Source organism: Paramacrobiotus metropolitanus, unplaced genomic scaffold (genome assembly GCF_019649055.1).
Source record: "Paramacrobiotus metropolitanus isolate TYO unplaced genomic scaffold, Prichtersi_v1.0 Parri_scaffold0000217, whole genome shotgun sequence".
Classification (NCBI taxonomy): domain Eukaryota; kingdom Metazoa; phylum Tardigrada; class Eutardigrada; order Parachela; family Macrobiotidae; genus Paramacrobiotus; species Paramacrobiotus metropolitanus.
The window spans coordinates 70,771-96,226 of NW_026570437.1; the positions used below are offsets into that span (position 1 = coordinate 70,771).

At 40.2% G+C, this 25,456-nt stretch overlaps 3 protein-coding genes across 4 annotated transcripts; all 3 read left to right on the top strand.

The window, feature by feature from the left end:
• Positions 1-517: 517 nt before the first annotated feature.
• Positions 518-6,163, top strand: LOC129601170 (phosphoserine phosphatase-like). 2 transcript variants are annotated; one of them, XM_055499907.1, is made up of 6 exons: positions 518-723; positions 1,173-1,367; positions 3,181-3,483; positions 3,853-3,998; positions 4,413-4,561; positions 5,715-6,163. In XM_055499907.1, the coding sequence occupies exons 2-6, from the start codon at positions 1,330-1,332 to the stop codon at positions 5,838-5,840; spliced, it is 762 nt and encodes a 253-aa protein (XP_055355882.1). In that variant the 5' UTR covers positions 518-723; positions 1,173-1,329; the 3' UTR covers positions 5,841-6,163. The 2 variants fall into 2 exon arrangements, with proteins under 2 accessions (XP_055355882.1, XP_055355881.1); XM_055499906.1 differs by lacking the exon at positions 518-723 and adding an exon at positions 730-929.
• Positions 6,164-12,125: 5,962 nt separating this feature from the next.
• LOC129601173 (insulin-like growth factor-binding protein complex acid labile subunit) lies at positions 12,126-20,062 on the top strand. The gene is made up of 5 exons (XM_055499911.1): positions 12,126-13,492; positions 15,546-15,867; positions 16,183-16,525; positions 16,735-17,031; positions 19,622-20,062. Exons 1-5 carry the CDS (start codon positions 13,227-13,229, stop codon positions 19,939-19,941), a joined length of 1,548 nt encoding a protein of 515 aa, XP_055355886.1. The 5' UTR covers positions 12,126-13,226; the 3' UTR covers positions 19,942-20,062.
• Positions 20,063-20,576: 514 nt separating this feature from the next.
• Positions 20,577-24,286, top strand: LOC129601171 (methanethiol oxidase-like). The gene is made up of 7 exons (XM_055499908.1): positions 20,577-20,949; positions 21,517-21,936; positions 22,488-22,748; positions 22,924-23,124; positions 23,234-23,340; positions 23,493-23,597; positions 23,779-24,286. Exons 1-7 carry the CDS (start codon positions 20,770-20,772, stop codon positions 23,933-23,935), a joined length of 1,431 nt encoding a protein of 476 aa, XP_055355883.1. The 5' UTR covers positions 20,577-20,769; the 3' UTR covers positions 23,936-24,286.
• Positions 24,287-25,456: the final 1,170 nt, after the last annotated feature.

The window sequence follows — 25,456 nt, forward strand, 5'->3', positions numbered from 1 at the left end:
TTTTTTGTAATTTTTAATTAATTAATTATATTATGAATAAGACAAAGCGTATTAATCAGTTAATTAATTAGTTAACGATTCAGTGATTTATATTTTTTTATGATCAGCAAATAATTAATATTCGAAGAAGTCGCGCACGCCACCGCCCAGGTAATGGCAGTTTTGGAATGGATTGGTAAGTTTTTACATTCTTTCTTCTGGTTGAGGTGTTCTTGATTATAATAGACCGTAGATTATATAATTACCACTAAATTATTTAAATAAAGCGCAAGATACGTTTTCGTATCGATTAGAATAATTTTAGGAGCAAATCGTGGGAAGTATGGAATTTTGTCGCTGTCGAGTGTCGAGCGGTTAAAATCAAGCCAATTTTCATGGGGCGCGCAGGCGCTACATCCTATACTACTAACTAGGTAAACTTTTACGTTGCGCAGTCGTACAGGTTATGCCTGTACGTACGTACAACCCGCCTGGACTGTCAGTGTCGAGTGTCGACACAAAGGCAGCGCAGTTCAGTGCAGCGTTAAAATTTATTTTCGAGTTGCGTTTTTATATTTGCAGTCGTTTACGGTTTACAGTGGTTTTTCTCAGCGTTTCTGTCGAATAAGTCGTACACCGTTTTCAGCTGGTTGATGGGAAGTGTGTACTCGTGCGAGTGACGAGCAGTACAAGCAGTACGAGCACGTTGGAGCCTGCAGGTGGAAGCCAGCGTTCATCATTCTGGTGCGTGACAGTCAAGCAGCCTAGTCATACAGTGCAGTACGTTGGCAGTCTGAGTTGGCCTGCATTCCGCGGAAAGCCTCTGTTTTCCTCGCTGCGGACTGGGGCGGCCTGTTGTCCTGTACTGTGTGTGTGTGCGAGGGGAAGTTCCCCGTGGGCCGTGGTGGGCACGCGACCGACCTCGTACCAGTCTCAACGTCAGCGACGCAGTACGTATCAGCTGTTCCACGGTTGTTCATCGCTGTCCTTCCGCATTTCCCCGTTTTTGGCGCACGTGCTGGACGACAATATTTTTTCCTACTTTTTCTGCTCTAAACTTTGTTCCTTCAGAAGAATTTATTTTTTATCCATTAGAAAAGCAGTGTATGCATCGAATAATAATTTATTAATCGATTTATTTGGTTAATTCTTCTGGTTTTTATTTTAATTGGATTTCTGGCGGCGTTGTTTAGTGCTGATGTGATCTTCCGTCGAGGAGTGTGATTGGAAATTTGTTTGGAAGATTTTCCCGTTTTTTCTGGAGTTGTGTGGCGATCGGGGAGCGTTGTTGTTTGGAGTGGCTGTCGTAGTGCAGTGGCTCCGCTGTCGTCCCTCTTTGCTGCTGCCGTCATGCCCACAATGAGTCCGCCGACTGTCCGCACTTCCAGGTATGTCTCCTGTAATTTGTCATAATTGTTCGCCATGAAAAAATTTTATCTTGAACCTGTTGTTGCCGTTTACGCAAAAACAGCGAGTTTGTTAATTTATTTAACCGAATTATCGTTTTAATGTGTTTTTACCGGTTTTCTCGATTATTTTACAGTTTTTCTGGTTTGTGCATTTTTTGATAAATTAGTGGTTTCATTTTTGGCATTTAGCTGAATCATTTCTGGCTGCAGGGTGGATTTTTAAACTCGTTATTCTACTTTCGCCGTCATTCATATTTTCCGAGTAATAGTAATTAATGCAATTTAATTATGCTTGAAAAATAATTCGGACAGTTCTCGATCCGCTGATTCCAACATTTCATCAACGTTTGGTCGCTTTCGAATAAATGAACTAATTTTGTTTTAATTATGATTCATTGGTCAAGTGATTTTATAATTTGTTTTCCTTTATTTTTTAACAAATTTATTTTATTTTATTTTATAAACTGACTGAACATTACGATGAAAAATCAAGGCGAAACAGTTAGTTCTATCTCCAGTTTTTTGTTGGTTTTGTCTTTAATACTAAGTTACTAACCAGTTAATAATAACTACCACTGCAAATTGTGATTAATAATTAGGACAGTTAATTGTTTAATTGGAATTTAATTCCAATTATTTACTGATTTAATTGCATTTATTAATTAATAATTGTAATTATCATTTAAAATTGCGATAAAAAATCTAGACAATTGATTGAAAGTGTAACGATCGGAAGTGCAATCGGACGGGTCCGGTATGTGTTCAGCGATTGTAGGAAATCGAGCACAGTGTTGCATAAGCACTGTGTGTCTTCGGTGAACGAATTTCCTTTGTATGTGGAATGTAGCATTTTTTTGCGGAACTGTTTGGCGCGCTGGTCCGCGGGGCAAATGTTGTTAGTTAGTGTTAGTGTTAGCGGCAAGGCCGGCGCATGGGCCGACCTCTGACCTGCTTTCCCGGCGCAGCTGACGCGTGTTCTTTCTCCTCATACCGACCGAGTTACTGACCCGCGACAGAATAGCACACGCGATGGACTCTCGCCGTTTGGCCACTGCTATTCGAAACTGTCGAAAGTCGACACACAAATCGAGGCCGTCTCAGTTTTATGGCATAGGCATTTTTGGCCGATTTTTAACGGGATTTATGCCCCATTTTCAGCCTGTTTTTAACGACGAAGATATTTGGAATCGCAATAAAATATTCGGAATAATTGCCTAGAAAATACCAAGCAGATTTAGGACTTAGGTTAGCCAGAAAATAAGCTGCTTTGCCAAAAAAATATTGAACTGAGGAAGAATAGAATTAATGACGGTTTTTGAATTTTAGAAATGGACAAATATCCCCGTAATAATTTTTTATATTTATTCAGGAATTATATCAATAATTTTTGGCCACAGTTGATTAATTTGGAAGTTATGAAATTATTATTAATTTTCTGTTTGGACAGTTCTTCAATTTCGAGAGTTAGCACAATTTTCTATTTTTTTTCGTTAGTTATAATAATAAATTTTTGACCGTATTATATAACATATCAATTAAATAATTGGGATCTTTTTGTAAATTAAATATTTTAAAATTAAAATTAATACGACAGTCAGTTAATATGACGGTCAGCACAGGGGAAATAATTGTGCCGAATAGTGGTATCATCTGTTTGCCTGCGCAAAGTAACAAGAAAAATAAGTAAGAAGATATTTTTAAAAAATAATAAATACATTTTAAATGAATAAATATCTTTCAAAGAAAAATTAAATGACAGAAAATGCCTGCAATTCGTGCTTTGCTGGGTTAGATTGGTGCACAAGCGGTCGGCGTCGTGCGACGCCAGTCCGGAGACGGTGCGGGCGGTGTGGCGCGCGGCGGACGCCGTGTGCTTCGACGTGGACTCGACGATCACGCCGATCGAGGGCATCGACGAGATCGCCGGCTTCTGCGGCGTGGGGAAGGAGGTGAGCGAGTGGACCAAGCAGGCCATGGGCGGCAATCTCCCCTTCAAGACCTGCCTCCGCGAACGCCTCAACATCATCCGGCCGACCCGCCTCCAGACCGAGACCTTCATGAAGACGCATCCGCCCCTATTGACCGAAGGCATCCAGTAAGAACAGCAGCAGGAAAATCAATCAGGGATTTTTCTTTGATTTTTCCTAAGAATTTTCTTAGGTTTATTAATTGTTTTTAATTTTAATTGGATTTTAGTTAATTTTTAATTTTATTTATTTTATTTATGCAGTGATATTTATTGGCTCCAACGCATTTTTTTGACGAGGAATAATCTCTACTTAAATCTCTACTTAGATTTTTTTCCCGGATTTTTCGTCTTTGATATTTTATATCATCTTTTATGTCAGGAATTTGTCCAGTTTTTTATTGGGTTGCTGATCGATTTTATTATATATTTTTTCATATATTACGGTATATTATTTTCGTATTATTTTTTATGTTTTTACGGTGTTATTTTGTGTAGGGAGTTGGTGGAAGCGTTGCGGGCGCGCGGCCGCGAAGTGTACCTGGTCAGCGGGGGTTTCGACTTCTTCATCCTGCCGCTGGCGCAGCTGCTGGACATTCCCGCCGAGAACGTCTTCTGCAACCGTCTCATGTGGTATTATAACGGTACGCGCTATTTATCGTAGTGTAGTGGCCAGGGCTAAACAATCACATTTATTTCTCCGATATTTTTCTTTTTTGTAAATGTTGTTCTGTTATTGGCATTATTTTACATGTTATGCCATGATTATTTTCCGATTTTTATCCAGACTTTCTTCTGATATTTTCCAAAAGAAGCGAATTTAAATTGTTAAAATTTAGAAAATTAGAAAATAAAATGTAGATGATTTAATTAATTTAATTGTTCAAATGTTGAAAATGTTTTAAAAAATTTTAAATTATGAAAAAATTAGAAAAACTTTTTTCCTGCTTTTAATTTAAGGTAGGCTTTATTTTCCGGTTAGGCGGTTACAACGTTTTGCCTGGTGTATAGGAATTTTTGTCGCTTTACGGCAGCATTGACGGGTGACAATATTGCAGGGGAGTATGCCGGTTTCGACGAGCAGGCGATGACGTGTGATAACGGCGGGAAGGGCCGCGTCTGCGGCTATTTGAAGCGCACCAACGGCCACCAGCAGCTGGTCATGATCGGCGACGGCTCCACCGATCTCGAGGCTGCGCCGCCCGCGGTACGCCCACATTTCTGTTATATTTATATGATTTATATTTGAAATAATTATACGAATTCCAACCCTTTACACTCTAATCCTGACGATTTTTTTATTTTTCGTATTAATTAAAATATTCGTATTAATTAAAATGAAATAATTATATGATTTTTTGGTTATTCTGTGTAGGAAAATTCCAGTGGGTTCAAAATAATATTAATACAATAAGAGAAAATATGCATGTAGACTTTTCCTAAGCGGATTTATCATTTTGAATTAATAGCGTGATTTTACACAGGTTTTACTGGATTTTTTTAAGAAATCATTTTGTACGAAGGTTTGCTTTTATTATTTATCATTTCCGTCAAGGCCTGAATACCGTGCCATTAGGATAGATACTATGGATTCTTATACAGAAGCGCAAGAAAAAGTAGACTGCAGGATTTGCTAATTTTATGCGGTTGGGCATTATACGCGAGAAGGTTGCATTTGCTGCCACTCTACTACGATAGTCGACACTAAAGACGAAAAATATCCCGCATTAACATGGCGTTGCCGCAGATTGCAATGATTCCTATAACTCTTGAGTAATTTATGCAGAAAACAATTATATGTAGAAAATCCGTATGCATATTTCCAGAGAAAATTAATAGTGCGATTGATTAGTTAAGTATTTAAATTTTTGCAGATTATATCACATTGTATGCAGTTTAATTGGTATTTGCATTTATTTAATTGAGATTGAATATTGCAGTAGTTCAGGTTGATTATTGAAATAAATTCAGTCTTCAGGAATCTATTTATTATTTTTGCTTATAGAGTCTTATTTATAGGATCTATTAGACTTATAGAATCTGTTTATTATTTCGCTGAGAATTTAATTGATTGTAATTGAAATTAATCCATAGGAATTTAATTTATTGGCATTTAATTTTTAAATTGATTTGACGGGAATTTAGTTGATTTATTTTTAAATGCGATTCATTTTGGTGGTTCAGGACGCGTTCATCGGGAAAATTAGAATTTAACTTATTAGAAATTAATTGTATTAAATGTAATTACTTATTAGAATGGAAAATTGGAATTTAATTAACTGGATTTTATTTATTTTTAAATTGATTTGACGGGAATTTAATTGATTTATTTGTAAATGCGATATTCTTTGGTTGTTCAGGATGCGTTTATCGGGTTCGGCGGTGTGGTGGTGCGGGAGCGGGTGCGCCGCGAGGCCAAGTGGTTCGTCAACGGGTTCGGCGAGCTGACGGACGAGCTGCCGCCCGTGGACGGCGACGACCTCTGATTCGTCCATTCCGCCGTGGATTTTCCTCGCAATTTTAATCTACCTCCGCGCGTTTTCCGGTGCCTGTTTCTGCTGCTCATTCCTCTCCTGCATTTTTGCCTGCGTTTGTTGTTCGTTCGTTCGTTTGTTGTCTGGTTGATTTCGTGTGTGCGTCAGCTGATTTCCCTGTCAAGGTTGGATCGTCGAGAAATGGTGGTTAATTAATCTCGTGTTGGGTTGCATGTGTTTTCTTCATTTTCACGCTGGTTTGCTGTGTGTCACTGCCATTCAATTAGATACATATTCTCATTGGGCATTATTAATTAATTAATTGTGCAATCGTACATATCTCAGTTCAGACGCACGGTCATACTTCCTATTTAATTTTAGTTGCCTGTGTGACATCCTAGATTCTCGGTTTCGAATAACCGTATCAAATTGGTAGACAGAGGAAAATTAGCGAGCATAGTCCTGTTTGAAATTTGCTTAAAATTCTTATGACGTCATTGTTCACACTATCTGAGGTGTTGGTCATTCAATGCTCTTAAAAGATACATCAGCCGATTCAATGACTTTGCAGAGTGAAAGCACCTTTAATCTGATACGCTGCAGCCCCTGATGCGACAATGATTTTCACGAAATCATATTTAATGAGCATCAACGAAAAGTTCACTCGTACAATATAACAAAACACTTATTTCAGACACTGTAAGAGCACCATACGTATGCAATAACTGTTCATCCGAAACAGTTTAGGTCTGTTCAAATCTCAAAATCGTTTCAAGTGATCCATGTTTTATCCATGGAAATATCAACTTGATTATTATCTGTAGGCAACCGCATTAGGTAGGTTTAACATACAATATAAGTACATTGTTTCATAGCACTGATAGATTTTTTAAATATTAGTTTCAGAAAAGCTACCTAAAATAATGTATTTAAAGCATCCTAATTACCACTTAACCAGTGCTCGGTACTGGATACAGGTTTTAAGATTTGCATAAAAGTTATAGATAACTGCAATAAAATATACAATTATTTTATAATTATTTCACAAAACTGTAACTTGGCTGAGCATGTATATCGTTATGCTATGTACATGTACAAAGGTCGACAATTTAACAGGAAATTAAATTACGCAAATCCTAATTTTACATCACATTCATTTTAAATCAATTTAAAAAATGTGAACATATAAGAAAAATATACTGTACAATGAAGAACATTATTCAACAACATCAGATATAAGCAAACAAAATTAAATTGCAAAAATAAATAAAAAGGAGAAAGTTTATTTTAAAAATTTATACCTTTATTTTATAATATATTTTTTATTTAAAAAAATAATTATTTAAGCTCGCATAATCCACTAGGCGATACAGTACAAATTGGTATAAAAATTACTAATAAAAACTGGTATCAGAAATTATGCTATTATTGGTATAAAAATTATGTACCCGTAAATTTTAACATATATATATTTTTTTGAAATAATAAAATTTCATTAAACTAATGCAGTAGGACTAGGCACTAGGCGATAAAGTACAAATTACTATAAAAAATTCGTACTTGTTTATTAGAATTATCTCGATATATATTTTTGTACAAAATAAAATTTATTAAGTTTAATAAAATTAAATTTAGAAAATTCAGTAGTGCCTACAGTATCGGTTTGGTCGGGCGCGGAAGCAGCGGATACCACCGCCCAACACGGGATATTAGCCCCAATTGGCCGGAGAGCAGCGGGAATAATCGGGAGTATCAGTACGGTATACTGCAGCGGGGCTACAATAAATCAATCAGGGTCGGCGCGATCACTTGACTGATGATGGGATTTTATTCCCGCGCCGTATCCGCACGTGGGGAGGCTGTTTATGGCCGGGCCCCTTCCCCGCTGCTCCGGGAATAAACGCGGCTTTTATCGGGGGTCGAGTGACTGACCTTAATCCACTGACCGGCATATATACACGCGCGTATATATAATATCATTATCCGCTATGGATATCTTCGAGTTTATATATAGCCGCGACAGTACACGCGCACTTAACACCCGCCAACCGTCGCGTAATAGCCATCCGATACAAGAGTTATGCATCCATATCGCGCACTTTATCCCGCCGCTATTCCCGCCGGTCCCTCTCCAAATTCAATCACATGTAGCGTGCCACTTGTCTGTTTAATGCCTTCGCTGGATTTTATTGCTGAATTTAAATCCAGGATTTTTTTCCGCGGATTTTGATCATGGAATTTTTCTTAATACGATTAAATACACTTTTCTCAAACGTACAGCACCCGTTTCTACGCCAAGGATAATTGTGCTATATGTGAACAAAAAACAGCGCACAAAATTTAAAGAATTAATTTTTATTTGGGAAAATGATCAATGTTTCTCCTAGCAGTTAATGCTGATTATTTGTTAATAAAAAACTTAATGTTTGTTTGTTTGTTTAAAACGTTACTGAAGTGGCACGGTAGCATGACGAATTACTCGGAGTTATAGTCGGCCATTCCATGTTTAGTAGCGTTTACTTGTAGTTTTTAGTGCTGGCCATTGTAGTGAAGTGGCAGACTCCCTTGATTCCTTGAACACCCAAAAGTGTGCTTATGTGCTGCAGTTAGTGATGTTCATATACAGTACCATAATTACTTTAAAAACTATTTCTTTTTATAAAAATCATCATTCTACTGACACGTTATTCAGACCTCTGCTGAGATGATAAACGAATCCAATAAAATCTTCATACACTAAAGGTCCACAAACCTGGATAAAACCAGGAAAATTATGTCAAATTAGTTTAAAAGATTTCATGCATAAAAGTTCAAAGTCGACCCACACACAACTTAGTGTATGTAATTAGACTTAATCATTTTATGATAATCCCAATTCTGAAAATTAAAAATTTAATTTATATACGCAAAGAAAATTTTATTAGGGATTCTTTTGGGGTGGCTAATTGGTATTGTAATTTGTGCGTCGAGGCGATGAATAGGACTACGGCTTCTGATGGGCAACCAACGTAACGGTAAGTTTTACTTTGAAAAATATAACGAACTCAATCATTCCACCAAGAACATTAATGTGCCAAATCCCACAAAAACAATTGTCAATGAATAGATTATACAAAATCCTGAAGATATTTGCAAACTATTTTACATTTTCTACATTTACTGTATACAAAATTCTGAAAATGCATAACATGTTCTCCTTATTTTCTTTAATGGAGGTCAGTGTACGGACAAGGGGGGTGCAGACAATACAGCCCCATCCCGCAATGACCGGAAGTGATCCCGTTTCCCGTGCGCAATCCGCCCAATCCAATCAGCATCGATCAGCACACAAATCGGGCCATTGGCGTATATATATGTTGAGTGCACTCCACCGTCCAACAGGTGCGCGGATCCCATCGGAAGTCAGCCCGACAGGTGCTTGACGAGCAACCGATCGGGTAATTGATGCGCATACACACTACACAAATCAAGTGTCCCCTGGTCAACATATACATCACATATATATGCGCCGATCGATACCGGCATTGGCAGCGATATCCGGGATGAAGATGCAGCCTCCTCGTTATCGAGTCCAATCGGTCCTTGATGCGTATATACGCGTCTTATCGTGGATATCCGCGTATGCAGTCTGTAATCAATTTCCGCTGGTTGCGTTGCCCGCTTAATCGGATCATTCCGGCGTCGAATGCCCTGTCCCACGAAGGTCCCCCTTTTAACCGGGATAATTCGCTTAAACATCAACATACAAACAGGACATATATACATGTAGCAGCTGCTGCAGCGCGGGAACATAACACAGTTGACCTTTATTGTTCGCTGATTGCTGCTGCATTCTCGAGTGCATTTATGGTGTTTAGTGCCCGTAATCCGTTTTACATGCCGGAGTGGGACTGCATTTTAATCCGGCCCCCGTTTTCCTGTCGTCTATATATTCCGTAAAAATCAATTTTAAAATTTTCGTATTAAAAGGCGCGAAATAAAATTGAAATATTATTTTTTAAATATTTGAAAACGGATTGCATTAAATAATAATATTTACACTATAAGTACATATTATATAGCTACTGCTAAATATAAAGAAATTAATATTAGATATTATATATAAAAATATTTAAAAATTTTTATATTATCAAAATTAGATTATATTAATTTTTAGATTAATATATTATCAAAATTGATTTAATTATTAAGTCCTTGTTTTATTTTATGATCGTTCTTCAATCTTGATGCCAGGTTTAATTTACTCGTATTATTAAACGATTTTATTTTGCGTAAAAAATCTAGCAGTAGGCAAGAAGGACCAGAATTAAATTACTAAGTATATTTCGCTTTTAGATTGATTAATATTAATTAAGTGTTGCCGCGTTTGCATGATTTTTATTGAACGGTTTTCCTGTTGTTTTTTTATTTTTCTTGTCACATCGAAATAACGCTACTCAGTGGAATGAATAATTTAAAATATGCAAATACAAATTATTGCTGACATGGCGCAAGTGATGAGCCAGCGCGTTAGGCGTTACACACAGACTGCAGCATAGTTGAATATCATTGCGGAGATGGACGAGGACGCATAATCAATATTAACGTGCTGGGCAAACAGTGCAACAATCGATGTTTGTTCCGGCGCAGCAAGTGCCCTTCCTTTCCATCCCGCGCTAGCTGCATTTACAGTAGAAACGCCGGCGCATTGCCTATAATACCGTGTACATCCCGCGCCAGTTAATCGAGTACAAAAGTGTCATTAACGTTGATGAGAGTGGTTTGGCCGGGATGATGAGGAAGAGCGCCTGTATATAGGCGCGTCAAAAGACGCATCACGCCAGACGACAAGTTCGGGATGATGCAACCGGGAAAAAGGGAATTAAAGGGACGAAATTAAATGAGTTGCGCCCGCTGATGAGTTTAATCACGAAACCGGCATCATTTCCGATCCAGCTGCTCACTTTTCTTGCGCGAAAACGACGCCGGTTCCGCGTCCCCCCGCCCGCGGGTGCAAAAAATGCAAAAAAAACCGAAAGGTCACACATTTCGAGCATCGTGTGTACAGAAGTAAGAAATTCATAAGACAACAAAAAACTTACGAAAGCATAAGAAAACGTGAAAAAACATAGGAATAACATAAGCCGATGCAAAAAAGCCGAAAGGTCACAGATACCGGTAGATAAACGAGCATCGTTCAAGAATTATGAATTCAAAAGAAAACATAACAAGCCATATGAAAAAAACCTAATAATAACATAAGCCAATGCGAAGAAACCGAAAGGTCACCGATGCCGGTAATTCCGCGAACACCGGTCAAACTGAATTATGAATACATAAGAAAACACAAGAAAACATGAGAAAAAAATAAGAATAACATAAACCAATGCGCAAAAAACCAAAAGGTCACCGATGCCGGTAAATCAGCGAATATCATGCCATCCATCAGTTTCGTGTTGCAGCAGCTGCGACATGTCGAACTGGCGCTGCTCGTGGGGATGGAAAAAGTGGAGGGAATTTAATTCGCAGCGGGAACACTCGTTGTGTAACGCGGCAGCGCGCCGTCCAGCTGTGCTGCATCGTTTTTCATTTCCACCGGCATTCACTTGGTGCAACGGAACCGGCTGCAGTGTTTTCTTTACAGTATGCAAACACTGCCGTTTTCTGACAACAGGGATGTTTGAAATGTTAACGGCGTTTGACGAGAGAAATTAGCCCATGTGAAAACGGCGCTTTTTAATTCCGCTCCTGTATTGGGCCAATCTGATTATACACCGTTAAAATAACTTCCCATTCATCAGTTGGATGCCTAGCGTAATCGTACGCACAAGCAACAAATACCCGAGTATAATACAAAGTACAGACGCGCACTCGTACGTCTGCACCGGCCGGTGTCATTCTACAGCCGTACGAGTACACACTGCACGCGCAATCGGCTTTAAAGTTTAAGCGGCTATACGCCGCTTATTAAAACCCGGATATTGCGATCATACTTGCACCGGCAGAGTACAGCGCAGCTGCGCCATTCTTGCTGTTTGTTAATACTTTTTCTAATTATGGCGTACGTACGTGTGCACACGCAATCGGCTTTAAACAGCTGCGCGCAGTTTAAACCCGGATATTGCAGCTAAAGCAGCACCTTGTATGATTAAACCAGGAAGTGCAGTTGTACGTATGTACGTGCGTACAGTTCACAATCCATCAGCGCATGTACGTCATTCCACCGGCATCCACATCCGGGTGGCTCTAACCATCAAGGCACTGATGCACTGGGCATCGGGTTTATATTTGCTCTCTCGCGCTGGCAGCCAGCCATTTCCCAGGCTCACATCCGATCCCGATCTATCTAACTCGCATCCCAGTTAGGCGTACATCCGCTTTGCCCTGCTCCCCGTCCCCTAGCTTGTGGATAAGCGCCGTTAAGTCATCCATGGCCAGCTGCGAAATCGGCCATTTCTCATCTGGATAGACGGCATCGCCACTAATCGCTGCCCAAGCTGCAACCTATCAATTAAACCCGGCACTGCTCGCATATATACGATTATTCCTATCAGTCTGATAACACGCTATCCCGCACGCTGGCCACTGACCGCTGCTGTACAGTGTACACCGCCCGCTTGGTTGCATTTCTTCACTTTGACATTCAGAGCACTGGACAGACAATCACACACTCATCCTCCTGCTCATCCTCATCGCGTCGCGCACTGATTCCCGCTTAGCTTCCCCCACTTGCCAGCTGTCCCGCTTCCGCGTCGCGCGTCGTCCTTATCCATCGTTTGGGGAAGTTTGTCAGCTCCGCGCGATGAGTGGATGGTGTATTTGTGTTTTTTTTCTCCAGCATCATCTTGACGGTGAATCCGCGGATGAGGATTGATAGGGCATGTAATCCATGATCTAACAACAACGCCGGCTCGGAGGCTACTTGGATCGATACACATATATATGCGGCGCTGCCACATAATTCGCACGGCCCTGGCTAATATGATTGCCAGATCATTACGCGTCGGGCCAGATGACATTGTGGATAATTAATTTGTCCGTGCCGCGGTCTCCCGTGTTGGTTTAGCATTGCGCCGACGACGGATGCGTCATTGCGGCGATTCAGCCGCGGCCACGCGGAATCCTAATACAATATTATCACGCCTGAATGCGCCGTGATAATTAATCTTTGACGCGCTGCGGTTTCCACAGACAATCAATCTAACTGCATTCTCTCTTCGTGTTCACTATATCTTCCGGCAATCAACGCCAATAATAATAATAGTAATAATAATAATAATAATAATAATAATTCTGTCTGGAGACCAAACGCTACTTGCAACGTTGCCCTTTTTTACTACTTCAAGTGATCTCTTCTTCGGAAAATAATTATCCCGGTTAATCAGCATCGATTGGATGTGCATAGTGTGCGTGTGAGCCATGTGGATGCAGCCGGTGTGGGCGCTGCAGGTGCAGTTGACCTTTGTCACGCTGTGCGTGCTGCTGGTACTGTCCACGCAGCTGCAGCCGGGCAAGTGCCAGAACCGGCGCCAGTTGACCTGTCCGCGGCAACTGCTCAACACGCCCTGCACGTGTCGCCGTCTGCTGGACGATGCTGCCGAGGGACTGGAGGTGGTCTGCGAGAACGCCGATGTCGACCAGATCGGTGTCCTGCTGCATAAGATCCCCAAGGAAACCCCTATCAAGTAAGTCACCTATCTTACGCTCTGTACGTACACGCTCTCATTACAAAATTTTTTCAAAGAGTTGCTGAAGAAATATCACGCCAACTAAATATTCTTAATGCAGACCCGAAAAATAAGAAATTAGCCAGTCAGTCCACGGTTCAAAAATTTAAATAAAATTAGTAAAGAGTGCGGAACAGGTATTCACAAGATTTTACTAGAAAAGCAAGGTGGTTGACCAATATAAGTTAAAAAGAAACATCTACTTTTTTATGATTAGTTCGTTTAGTTTTATATTTGCACTGAATGAAAATCGTTCCCACAATATCTGAATTATGGGAAAAAAGCCTCGTTGCGCATTTTTTTAGCCATTTCTTTGCACATTAATTATTCATTCTACACATTTACACTTAGCGATGTTTTAACATTATGCACAGTACTTTCCCACGGTCTGTAATTTATGGGAAAACTACGCGCTAGGCATTCGTTTAGCCAATGCTTTGCGATGTATATTTCTAATAGAATTAAAACAATTTTTCGTGTTACTGTCAACGTCCCCCAATTTCTTTGAAAAATATTACATGGGAATGTGGAGCAATTGAGCAATATCAGACAGGAGATGCTCGTTAACTGGGAAATTACGCCGCACGCAGGGAAAATATATCACCGGCTGAATCACTCTGTACGGTGGATCATTCGGCTTGTTCGGGAGCCGTTAGAACAGTGTACGGAAAACGCAGCATCTTAGCACGGAACAACAAATCAAAATGTCCGGCTGCGGCATAGAGAGAAGATACAATGTGTGTCAGTCAAACATCTGCTCCATTCTTCCTTTGGGCCACACAGTGCAGCTACGCATGAGTGGCCGCGTATACAGACGCGGCGTGCAGTTTAAAGGTGGAGGAGTTGTTATTTTTTCCTAATATGTTCCATGCCATCGCACAAACCCAATTACCACCAATTGAGCGTTGGTCTGTGTGAACGGCGTGCATCTGTATAGACACACATATTATACATACGGCGCATCTCAAGAAACAAATCATTGACAGCAAACTGCGCCCCATCGCAAGCACCACTCCACGCTGCACTAAGCGGCCACTGATGAGAATTAATTGCCGGCTGTTTGTTTAAACAAACCGCCGATTGCCCGCCGCTTAACCCGCCGCGTAATCGTGGCTGACGTCAGCACAACCGGCGCAAGTGGGTACTTGTGAATTTCGTAGATTTCTTAGGTTTCTTAGATTTCTTAGACGTTGTGCTGGTGGTTGTTTCGGGGTCAACAAAAGACGAATTACCGGGTGTACCAGGCTGGGAAGGGGCGCGGGATGATGAATTATTGATTGGGGAACATGTTGGGCGCGCAGCCAGTGCCGGACATGTGTAAAGCAATATGGCAGTGCGTGTGTACATGCGCAGTAAGATGAGCAGGACAGGATAGAGGGAGACAGTAGGAACAAGCAGCCAACATCCCTGACAGGCATCCGCGTGTATTAGCCTACATTTGCACTGCCTGGACTGTCACTCCCGCGGAATACACGATCTGTATGCATGGGAAATTCCTCCCGCTGCACATGTATCAGCGCTCGTCATAACCTTGTTTTAACGAAAAATAAATATTATGCACCACGATTGTGTACATATGTATAAAGACGCAGATGTTATTGCTAGTAATAATTTCCTTGAAACAATACTTTTAATTTTTAACGTTTAATAAAATGTGTAAGCAATTTTTTGGAAAAAAATCGGAAAAAATTCTGTATAATGATAATTATTTTTGTAATTATTGTTAATCCTATTTGTTTCATAATTCATTGGAACGAACTTACCTTTATTTTAACTGCAACTTGTTCCGCAGGTTACTCCAGAAATTCCCGTTGGAAATTAATTGTTATTATGAACACAATTTCGATTACTGATTATTTTCAGAAATGAAAACACTTTTATTATTGAAACATTTTCTAAAGATTTGAGTAAAAATTCTTATTAAAAAAAAATGAGGAAAAAATATGCAATAATCCAAAATTTACTTAATAGGATCATGGCTGTATACAAATTTTACCGGTGGGCTGTACAGGTACATGCGCCTGCGCGGCAACCAAATGGTGCAGATCCCCCGGCTGCGCTTCGAGCACCTGCACATCCAGCATCTGTTCATCACGCGCTGCAACGTGCAGATGATCGACGACATGGCCTTCTTCAACCTGGAGAGCCACCTGCACAGTCTGGACCTCTCCGGCAACCTGCTCACCGCCGTCCCCACCGAGGCCCTCCGCCGGCTGCACGCCCTGCGCGTCCTCCACCTGGCCCACAACCTCCTCACCGGCCTGCACGTTAGCGGCTTCGCCGGCCTCGGCCAACTCCACACCTTGACCCTGGACCACAACGATATCGACCAGGTCCGAGATGATTTTATTATCATTAATAAATTATTAAACTAAACTAAAAAATAATTTGAAAATTTTTCTAATTATTATAAAACATTTCTAGTAATTTTTAATATCATTACTAATATTTCTTTTTTTTATTGTTATTATTGACTATTTTATTTGGCAATATTTGTGGAATTGGAAAAGTGTTACATGACGCTCTTCGTGGCTTCAGACATATTTTATGCTCTTGACGATCAGTTAAAAGTAGCGCCTCGCTCTTCGCGCTCGGTTACTGTTGGCTGATTTTTAAATTTTTATGTTTGTTATTGTATTATTTACTAGGTTCATCTGTTCGCCTTCAACGGATCGGATAATTTAACAAAGATCACGCTGGGTCACAACCGTATCCGGACGTTACCGGCGCGGTTGCTGGCCACCCTGGGGCGGCTGGAGGAGTTGCAGTTGCAGCATAATCAACTGGAAACGCTGCCGGAGGAGTTTTTCCACGGGGTCACCGGGTCACTGACGCGGCTAGATTTGGGGCATAATGTGTTCCGGCGGGTGCCGGGCCCGGTGGCGCAGTTGTATAATCTGGAGGTGCTGTTGATGAATCATAACTGTCTGGAGGATGTCGCCGGAGATGCCTTCACGCCGGCGCTCACCAGCAAACTGCAACTTTTGGACGGTACATTTATTCCAGAAATTCCATATATTTTTTACCTGTATTCTATTTTTCTTTCGAATTTTGTAATTATTATTTTACATTTTTCCGAATTTTAATTTCCATTTTCCGATTTTTCCCGGAAAAAAATTCAAAAAATATTTCGTATAGAAGGTTTTGCTGTCCTTGCTGGTTTTCGTTTTACCCGTTATTTACATTTATCATAACTGCAGTGTCGAGCAATAATATCTCGCGGATCCCGGTGGAAGCGTTGTGGACAGCGGAGAATCTGGCGCAGCTGAATATGCGCAACAACTCGTTGACGGAGCTGCCGGACCACGCCTTCGCCAAGGCGCACCAGCTGGAGTTCCTGTACCTGCAGGAGAACCAGATCAGCAACGTCTCCGTCAAAGCGCTGCACGGCCTGCACCGGCTGGAATGGCTCTACCTCGCCCGCAACAACCTCTCCGCCCTCCACGAGGCCACTTTCAAGCCGGTCAAGTCCAGCCTCAAAATCCTCGATATACACGGTAAGCGCTTTAAAGGTCACCGATGCCGGCTACTTTCAGCAAGCGTTTCAGCCGGCTTGAACAATTAAAAATTATTTTTATAAAATACAACAAAAATTGAATAAAATGTTAATACGCATAAATAACAAAATATATTACGCATCAGTGTTTATATGAGGAAAAAAATTCAATAAATAAAGTTGCTAATTTTCGGGGCTATAAAAAATAAATCAAAAAATTAAATAAATAAAATTAGGAAAAATAAATAAATATAAGGCGAAAATAAACTAAGGAATTTGTATCAAAATTTAATAACCTCTGTTAAAATTATTTCCAAAAGTGCAGTTCGAAAACTAATTATTTCGCTAATTAACGCCACTGTCATAACAGCTGGAGCTTTGAAAATGCACGTATGAGTATTAGAATATAAATTACGCTGAAATAATTTGTATATGTTTTCTGATAATTTCCCGGCTGTCAAATGCAATCAACTTCCCGGGGATGTCGGAGTAAATTGCCATGTTTGTGTATGGCTGCGTGGAAAACTGATAAATCCGCGGTTGTAAAGGCTCGTTAATAATCGACACATCGTATATATACGCGCCTCATCCGTCCATCGGGATAATTAAAACACCATCGCGCCGATCTATCTCCCTCCCTCCCGCTGCAGCCGTACATGTGTGCTCCCTGGCTGCCGGCACTGGTCCCGCTGTTGACCATTAACGGGCCAACAAGCCGGCGCGGACAGTGTAAGCAATATGTGTCCGGCTGGCGATTGACATTGCTCATTATACTGCATAATTTATATATACGGGAACGCATATCTGGTCTCAACTTCATCTGCTATCGGCATATACACACTGTCCGCTCCATATGCGCAGCGGCGCGTGGATAGACGCAGCCCCTGGGCGGCGACGGGCACAGGCCGGGGCGCGTTAATGAGTTTGACGGGATGTAATTAAGCCCGGGCTGTGGATGACCGCTGGGTGCGGTGATTGAACGCCGGGAAAAACGGGGAAGGATGATTGCCGGATCGGGATTAATCCCGGCAATGCAGCCAGCGCGCGCCCCCGACCCGGCTTCCCCCCTTTTGCCCGGATTAGGCCAACGGCTGTGCACTGCAACACCATTCATCAATTTCCGACACAATATAATTAGAAATCTATTATATATCAGTGTGGAACGCTGCAGCAAATAATCACCAATTTATTTCTGCGATATTACAAGGAATATTTATTAGACTAAATTTCTAGTGTAATAATTTGACACGGCGAACGTAACGATTTAATACATCGTCATTGATATTTCGTTTCGTATATAATTAGTTTTATAAATTATAGTTTATTTTTCTACTGCTTACTACATTTTGTACAGAAACTGATATTAAAAATATTTTTCTTGTTTTTTTTATAAATATTTTTATTTGTTACCATTTTTATTTTTCATCCATTAATGTATATTTTATATCACTGTTTCATTTTATTCTTCTCAAATTTGTTTATTCATTTCTTGCTTTTTTTTCTTTTCATTAATATATATTATATTATCTTTTTTTTCTTTTCATATATTTTATAACTAAATTATTATTATTACTAATTTTTTTACTGCTTACTACACCTAAATTATAAAACTTATAAATATTACCTAAATCCTAAAATTATTATTAAATATATTTTTTTATTTATATATTATCTTTTTTCGTAGTAATATAGGCCTTAATTTTATAGAGACATTCTAGAAAAAACACAATACATTCAAGTGTTTGCGGATTATGCGGCTATTTTATTTCGGCAAGAATGAAATCCTTTAAATATTGGGATTAAAATCAACCGCGGTTGCCCGACGACAAGTCGCTAATCCGGCCGCCACTGGCTGACAACAGCCACTTTATCGGCGGTAATCCTGTTTGTCAGAATTAAACCGGTCAAATGAACAAGCCGGACATTGATTCCGTGCCGGCAAAACAGATAAAGCGCTCCGGCAATTAGCCGCAAAATCCCGGCATTCTTTGCCGGTCGTATAACAGACAGCGCAGATGAATGGCCAATAGGTCAGTGGGGTGATTGTATAAATGACAGCGACCGGCATTGTTGGGAATATTCACTTGAATTTAGTATGTGCAGAATATCGGTTAAATGAAGCACCTCAAATAAAATAACTATTTCTAATATTATAATTCTAATATCATAATTCTAATATTTTAATATTATAATAACCATTTCTAATATTAAATCTATGTATATAGAAAATAAGAATAATTGAAAATAAGGTACTGCAAGTAAAAAATTATCATATTTATTATTTTATATTTAAAAAAAACGGAGAAATGCTACTACATAAAACAATTTAGTTATAAAATAATTTTGAAACAAATAATGGCTGATTTTGCGAATTCGTCGTGTGAAGAAGCCGGTTTGTGAAAAAAAAACTTTATTAATGCAATTGCGTCCTTTAAACATATAAATTTTATTTATTGATAATTATGTTTTATCTAGTGTGTTATATAATTTTTATTAATAAGTGCCTTTATTATTTTTCATTACAAATTATTTTCTATCATATAGATTCAAGTAAATTAAATAAATTAAGTAATTGCAGTTTTTTATTGCAGACAATCCGCTACGCTGCGACTGCCAGCTGAAATGGCTGACGCAGGCCGACTGGCCGCTGCGGCTGTCGCACGAGGAGGACAGCAAGTGCCGCGAGCCGGCGGAAGCCTTCGGCTGGCCGCTGACCCGCCCGGCCAACTACCCGCCGCTGTGCCACCGCCCCACGCCCCGCCCCACGCCGCTGGCCCTCAACGGCAACGGCGCCCGGCCAGCCGCCCGCGGGCCGCATCCTGCATTTACCATCGACGTGTGCGTGCAGTATTCTTTCCTGTCTTTTCTACTGTTTTATTATTCCACCACCGCCCACCGGATGGCGGTATAATTGAATAAATGTTGATTGTCTTGTCAGTGGAAAAATGAAAGTTTTTTTTTCTTGCGGTGGACGGTGTTGGAATGTGTGGTTGTTGTAACAGACCAAATTACAGATACTAACGAAATTAAAATTACACGAGACGGAAAAATTGTTGCGATAAATTCCACGCTGACTCATTGCGCTTACTAACGATTTAAATTTCATGCTAATTTTTTAACGAAGCCATTATTATTATTACTATTACTTTAAACTACATATTATGAATATCTGTAATATTACTACTAATTTATCACTGTTTTATTTTTTCACTTTTTTTTTAATTTAGTAAAATTTTAATTCATCTTTCGACTATTTCTATTTTTTTAAATGTTTTATTATTTTGTTTTTCCATTTTTTTTATATAGGTGTTTAATTTTTTAATAATATTCGAACTGTCTTTCCACAACTCTTAAATTTTATTTTGTGTCTAATTAATAAGGCATATTTCTTATCTTTTTTAAATGATTCGTATCAAGAATGAAAGCCGGAAGATCCCACCCTTTCCGGCATGAATCGAGGGTTCGTCTCGTCGATCGCGTGGTGCCGTACCGCTTTAATCGTCAGCCGATATAAAAACTCCAGGACAAATTTCCTCGCATCGACACGATCGCATCAGGACATTTTTACTGCATTTGATTCATATCGGTTACGCTTGTCTTTTGATTCATATCCGACATTGGAATGCATAGATAAATAAACATCGCGCGTCAAAATGCCGGCATTCAGTTCGTTAGGGAATTAATTGTGCGGGTACCGGCAAACGTGACCTTTACGTACAGCATCAATTAAGCGTTGATTATGTCGGCGTGCGAGTGTTTCGGCGACCGCAGCCAGGTGCTGTCGCCGCGGGAATCCATGTCGCTGCCGCGCGAAAAGGTCATCTATGTGCTCTGTCTGCAACCGGAGGAGAATCAGGCGACGAAAGCGGGATATTTGGCCACGGTGGATGCCGATCCTGAGTCCAAGGATTACGGCAAGGTACAGCCCGAAAATTATCAAAAATTTTTAACAATTTTTGAAAACATTCACGTAAAAAATAAATTGCTGTATCTAGCAGATACCATAATTACTACTAGTATATAATTGCAGATTAGATTTTTCAGTAAAATGTACCGCTGTTTAAAAAATTATTACGAAATACATAAGTGCAACCGTTTATTTTATGCGTATATAAAATAGCCATTAAATAAATTATTAAATAGTAATTTATTTCGGTTTGATGGCAAAAAAATTTGTAAATTATTAATACAAAATAATTTTTTGTATTAATTAATACAAAACAATATGAAGAATACTCATAACGTATTAATAAACAAGACGTAGTCGTCTCGTGGCATTGTGAATCTCTTTGCATGATGCCGGTACCGTATATCATAAAACACCTAATCACGGAATAAATTATTAATAGCAACTTTATTTGCGTTAACGGCGAACGCTTAATTTCAAAACTATTTTTAACGCTTTGTAAATTTTTTAAAAATTGTGTATATTTTAATTGTGTGAAATTTAATTTTTTTAAGTTTTCATTGGCAGTTTTTACGGCAGGTTATCCATCGTTTATATTCGTCGGATCCGCGCGACGAACTACACCACTTCGGGTGGAACAGCTGCGTGAGCTGCCGGCACCCGGCCATCAAACGGCGCTTCCTGATCGTGCCGGGCCTGGCCAGCGGCAACCTGCACATTGTCGACGTTATCGATCCGCGCGCGCCGGCTATGCATAAGGTCATCGAGGGCGCCGCCATCCGCGAGCGCTTCAACATCGCCTACCCGCACACGGTGCACTGTCTGCCTTCCGGCGAGGTCATGATCTCCTATATGGGCGACACGCAGGACAAGGCCCGTGGCGCCTTCCTCCTGCTGGACGGGCTGACCTTTGAGCCCCAGGGATTGTGGAATAAGGGACACGATGATACGAAGATTATGGGTTACGATTACTGGTATCAACCGCGCCATAACATTATGGTCAGTCTGCAAAATAAAAATTAATCAAGAAATTAATTGTACAAAATTTGTATTCAATTAAATTTTTTTATTTTAAAAAATTTTTAAAAAATAAATAAAATAGAATTACTGTACATCGGGTTCGTTATATTACACAACGCGATATAATTCTATTTATTTTCATTATTTTATAAGAATTATTTGAAACACTGTTTTTGTTAGTTGTTTGTGGTCGTATGATGCTCAAGAATTATATAATAAGGAAACGCATAAATGTCTCGTACGGTGTGTTAAATGAGTTATTAATAAATCGTTAAATCTCGATTTTCAAAAAAAATTATGCCGGTCTGTATTTTAATCCCAAATAAATTTTATATTGTTATTCGTAATTACCACATAGTAGTAGTTTCCGTTATATCATTTAATGAAAATTATTTACTGTTGTGTTAAATTGGTAAGTAACCACCGGTTCTGCATTTTTCGATTAAATATTGCTGATTGTATAGAAACTTATCTTATAACTTTTGAATTGCACATTAACGATTGTAATTATTTGGGGTTTTTTTATGCAGATTTCGAGTGAATTCGGGCACCCGAGCAGCTTTATGAAGGGCTTCAATATCGAGGACGCCAAGCCGGCTAGAGATCTTCTGGGACACTCGCTGAATTTTTTCGACTGGCACCAGCAGACACTGATCAAGTCCATCCGCCTGGGCAACGCCGACGACATCAACGCCATACCGCTGGAAGTCCGCTTCCTCCACGACCCGGCCGCCTGCGAGGGCTTCGTGGGGGCGGCGCTGCAGTCCGTCGTCTATCGCTTCTTCAAAAAGGTACCGTTTACTTTCAGTAATTTTAAATTCATATTATTTTTTTAAATATTTACTATTTTGTTACGTATCTGTATACAATTTTTTTTATTAGCAATTTTATTGTTTATTATTTGGCCGATTTAACGGCATTATAACTGAAATTAAAACTAAGAAGATGCATTTTATTTAACGACAGGATGGAGAATGGGCAACGGAACCGGTCATCAAAGTTCCGGCTAAACACGTGGAGAACTGGTCACTGCCGGTGATGCCGGGGTTAATCACGGACATTCTCATCTCCCTGGACGATAAATTCTTGTACTTTGCCAACTGGCTGCACGGCGATGTGCGGCAGTACGACATCAGCGACACCCACCATCCCAAACTTGTCTCCTCGGTACGATATCCAGCTCTGTCGCTATATAAAAATGCCTAAAAATTGTTACACCGATTCAGCATCAATTCAAATCAGCTCCATATAGATGATTGATGGGCCGCTCGTTTAGGTCTTTTTCGGCGGCCTAATCTGCAGCGATACCGGCATAAAGGTCACGAAAGATGAGGAACTGGATGCGCAGCCGGCGCGGCTAGTTGTTAAAGGTCATCCCATCTGGTCAGTCGCCAACTGTAGTAAAATTTGTCAAACGTACAATATTAATGCCAGTATATATAATGATGACCTTTGCGATTTGTTGTGCTTTTTGGTATGGTGCAGCGATGCATGGGGCATTATTATAATAATTAATGATTAATTGATGTGTTTAGGGCGGGGCCTAATATGCTGCAGATGTCGCGCGACGGCCGCCGTCTGTACGTGACCTCGTCGCTGCTGACGCCGTGGGACAAGCAGTTCTACCCGCAAATGGTCAAGTACGTCGCGGCAATCGACAATAAAATATTTATTGCTTAATAATTTCTATTTAAGGTTGCATTATTAATCATACTTTAATCATTACGGCAATGCCGGTATAGCTTATATATTGCGCGCATACGATCAAGCCGCGAATTTACCGCGTAGAGATGCGTATAGCGCTGTGTGACCTTTGTGCAGGAAGGGCAGCGGCATCGTCCTGCTGAACTGCACGCCGCAGGGCATGACGGTGGATCCGGACTTTTATGTGGATCTGGCCAGTGAGCCGGACGGCGCCATCCGCGGACACGAGGTGCGCTATCCGGGCGGCGACTGCACCTCCGACATCTGGATCTAACCGGCTTAACTTCATTTCCGTTACATTAATTAAATATACATTGGCCAGCTAGTGTGCCGGTTATAATGTTCATTCTTGCAGCTCGTCGTGCTTTATTAACGTTGTAGGCTCTCTTTTTCTACGCACTGTTTACTGATGAAAACATTACTTTATTATTAAAGCATTTTACTATGATTTTTTTATAATAATTCTATACATTCTACTAAGATACAGTACTTACTTATTTTATCCAAAGTTGAGCGAACTCGTTTTATGCCGCTTGACGTTGTTGATCATGCACGACATCACAGCGCTGATGGCGAATGAATACTTTTGTGCGAAAAAGTAAATTGTTTGGAAAACAACAGTGACAATAATAAATAATTATTCTACATTCGGCATCAGCCAGTAATCAGTATGTACACGCGTCAACTGAACGTCTGCGTGGATGTGCCTTTATTAAAACGATGAAATTTTAACCGTTGAAAAAACATCCAAAATCGTTAGTGACGTTCGGTGATCTTAGGCATTCAAGTCGGGTCCAACAAAAAATAATTTAAATGCAAGTAAAAACCAAGACACATCCACAGATTTGAGTAGAAATTTAAAGGCAGGTACAGAACTGGCATCGAGAATTTTAGAGTTAACAGCAAGGATTTTATCCAAAAGACGCATTAAACGCATCTCTCAAGTCCCCCCTCCGATTACTTGCTTTGCCCGTGCAACCGCGATCCGTGCCGGCTTCCGCAGATTATAACGCATGGTGTTTTTTTTTCGTGTCTGCGGGTGTTTACGGTAAATATTTTACAACACACCAGGTATCATATAAACAAGACCATAGCAAAGCTGCCAAGAAAAACAACATCGGGCACAAATCATTCCCGATCAGCCAATCTCTAAAACAAGTCCTCGCTGTCTCTCATGTCATTAAATGTTAACACTGCACTTCCGCGTTGTATCTCAGTACTGAATCTCTGACGCAAAAGCTCTCCCGACCGAGGGTTACCATTACATTCTCAAATTTTTCTTGACAGTTCCTTGAAAAATTTCTTTGTGCGCGGTCCGAAGGTTCCCGTAGTTTCAAATGCCAAGGGCTGCACTACGTAGCGAACCGCCAATCCATCGTATTCTCAAGCTTTCGATTCTCTCTTATTTCAGCTGCACTTCCTGGAACACGGGATGTCTGGCCTATGTAAGTTTGGGCAAATGTACCAGCAACAGTAACGTCCAAAACTAACGGTTTCCCATTGTGCATGGTGTTATCTTTTACTTGGACCATATCCAGGAGGTATGCCGGAAGTGGGAATTGATCTTTCTTCCAGATCTCGATACACTCACAGGTTATTTACAAAAGGGACAGATTTGCACTAAATGCACAGGCTCAGCCGACTACGGAAATCGGCGGTCTAATCACACAGAACATTTCGTCTAAAGTAGCCGATGCTGGTGCTGTTCCCATGACAGAGGCCGCGGTTCCCGCGTTGGATTTCATTACAGACTGCCACAAAACTTAATCGATGTATCACTAAGACCGCCGTTATA

Bases quoted from the DNA above. Each gene is read 5' to 3' on its own strand.
- LOC129601171 (XM_055499908.1), top strand. From the start codon at position 20,770: ATGTCGGCGTGCGAGTGTTTCGGCGACCGCAGCCAGGTGCTGTCGCCG. The intron at 23,125-23,233 runs GTACGATATCCA...CCGCTCGTTTAG, and splicing joins ATCCCAAACTTGTCTCCTCG to GTCTTTTTCGGCGGCCTAAT. The intron at 23,341-23,492 runs GTCAGTCGCCAA...TGATGTGTTTAG, and splicing joins GTTAAAGGTCATCCCATCTG to GGCGGGGCCTAATATGCTGC.
- LOC129601170 (XM_055499907.1), top strand. From the start codon at position 1,330: ATGCCCACAATGAGTCCGCCGACTGTCCGCACTTCCAG. The intron at 3,999-4,412 runs GTACGCGCTATT...ACAATATTGCAG, and splicing joins TCTCATGTGGTATTATAACG to GGGAGTATGCCGGTTTCGAC. The intron at 4,562-5,714 runs GTACGCCCACAT...TTGGTTGTTCAG, and splicing joins TCGAGGCTGCGCCGCCCGCG to GATGCGTTTATCGGGTTCGG.
- LOC129601173 (XM_055499911.1), top strand. From the start codon at position 13,227: ATGTGGATGCAGCCGGTGTGGGCGCTGCAGGTGCAGTTGACCTTTGTC. The intron at 15,868-16,182 runs GTCCGAGATGAT...ATTATTTACTAG, and splicing joins ACCACAACGATATCGACCAG to GTTCATCTGTTCGCCTTCAA. The intron at 16,526-16,734 runs GTACATTTATTC...TCATAACTGCAG, and splicing joins CAAACTGCAACTTTTGGACG to TGTCGAGCAATAATATCTCG.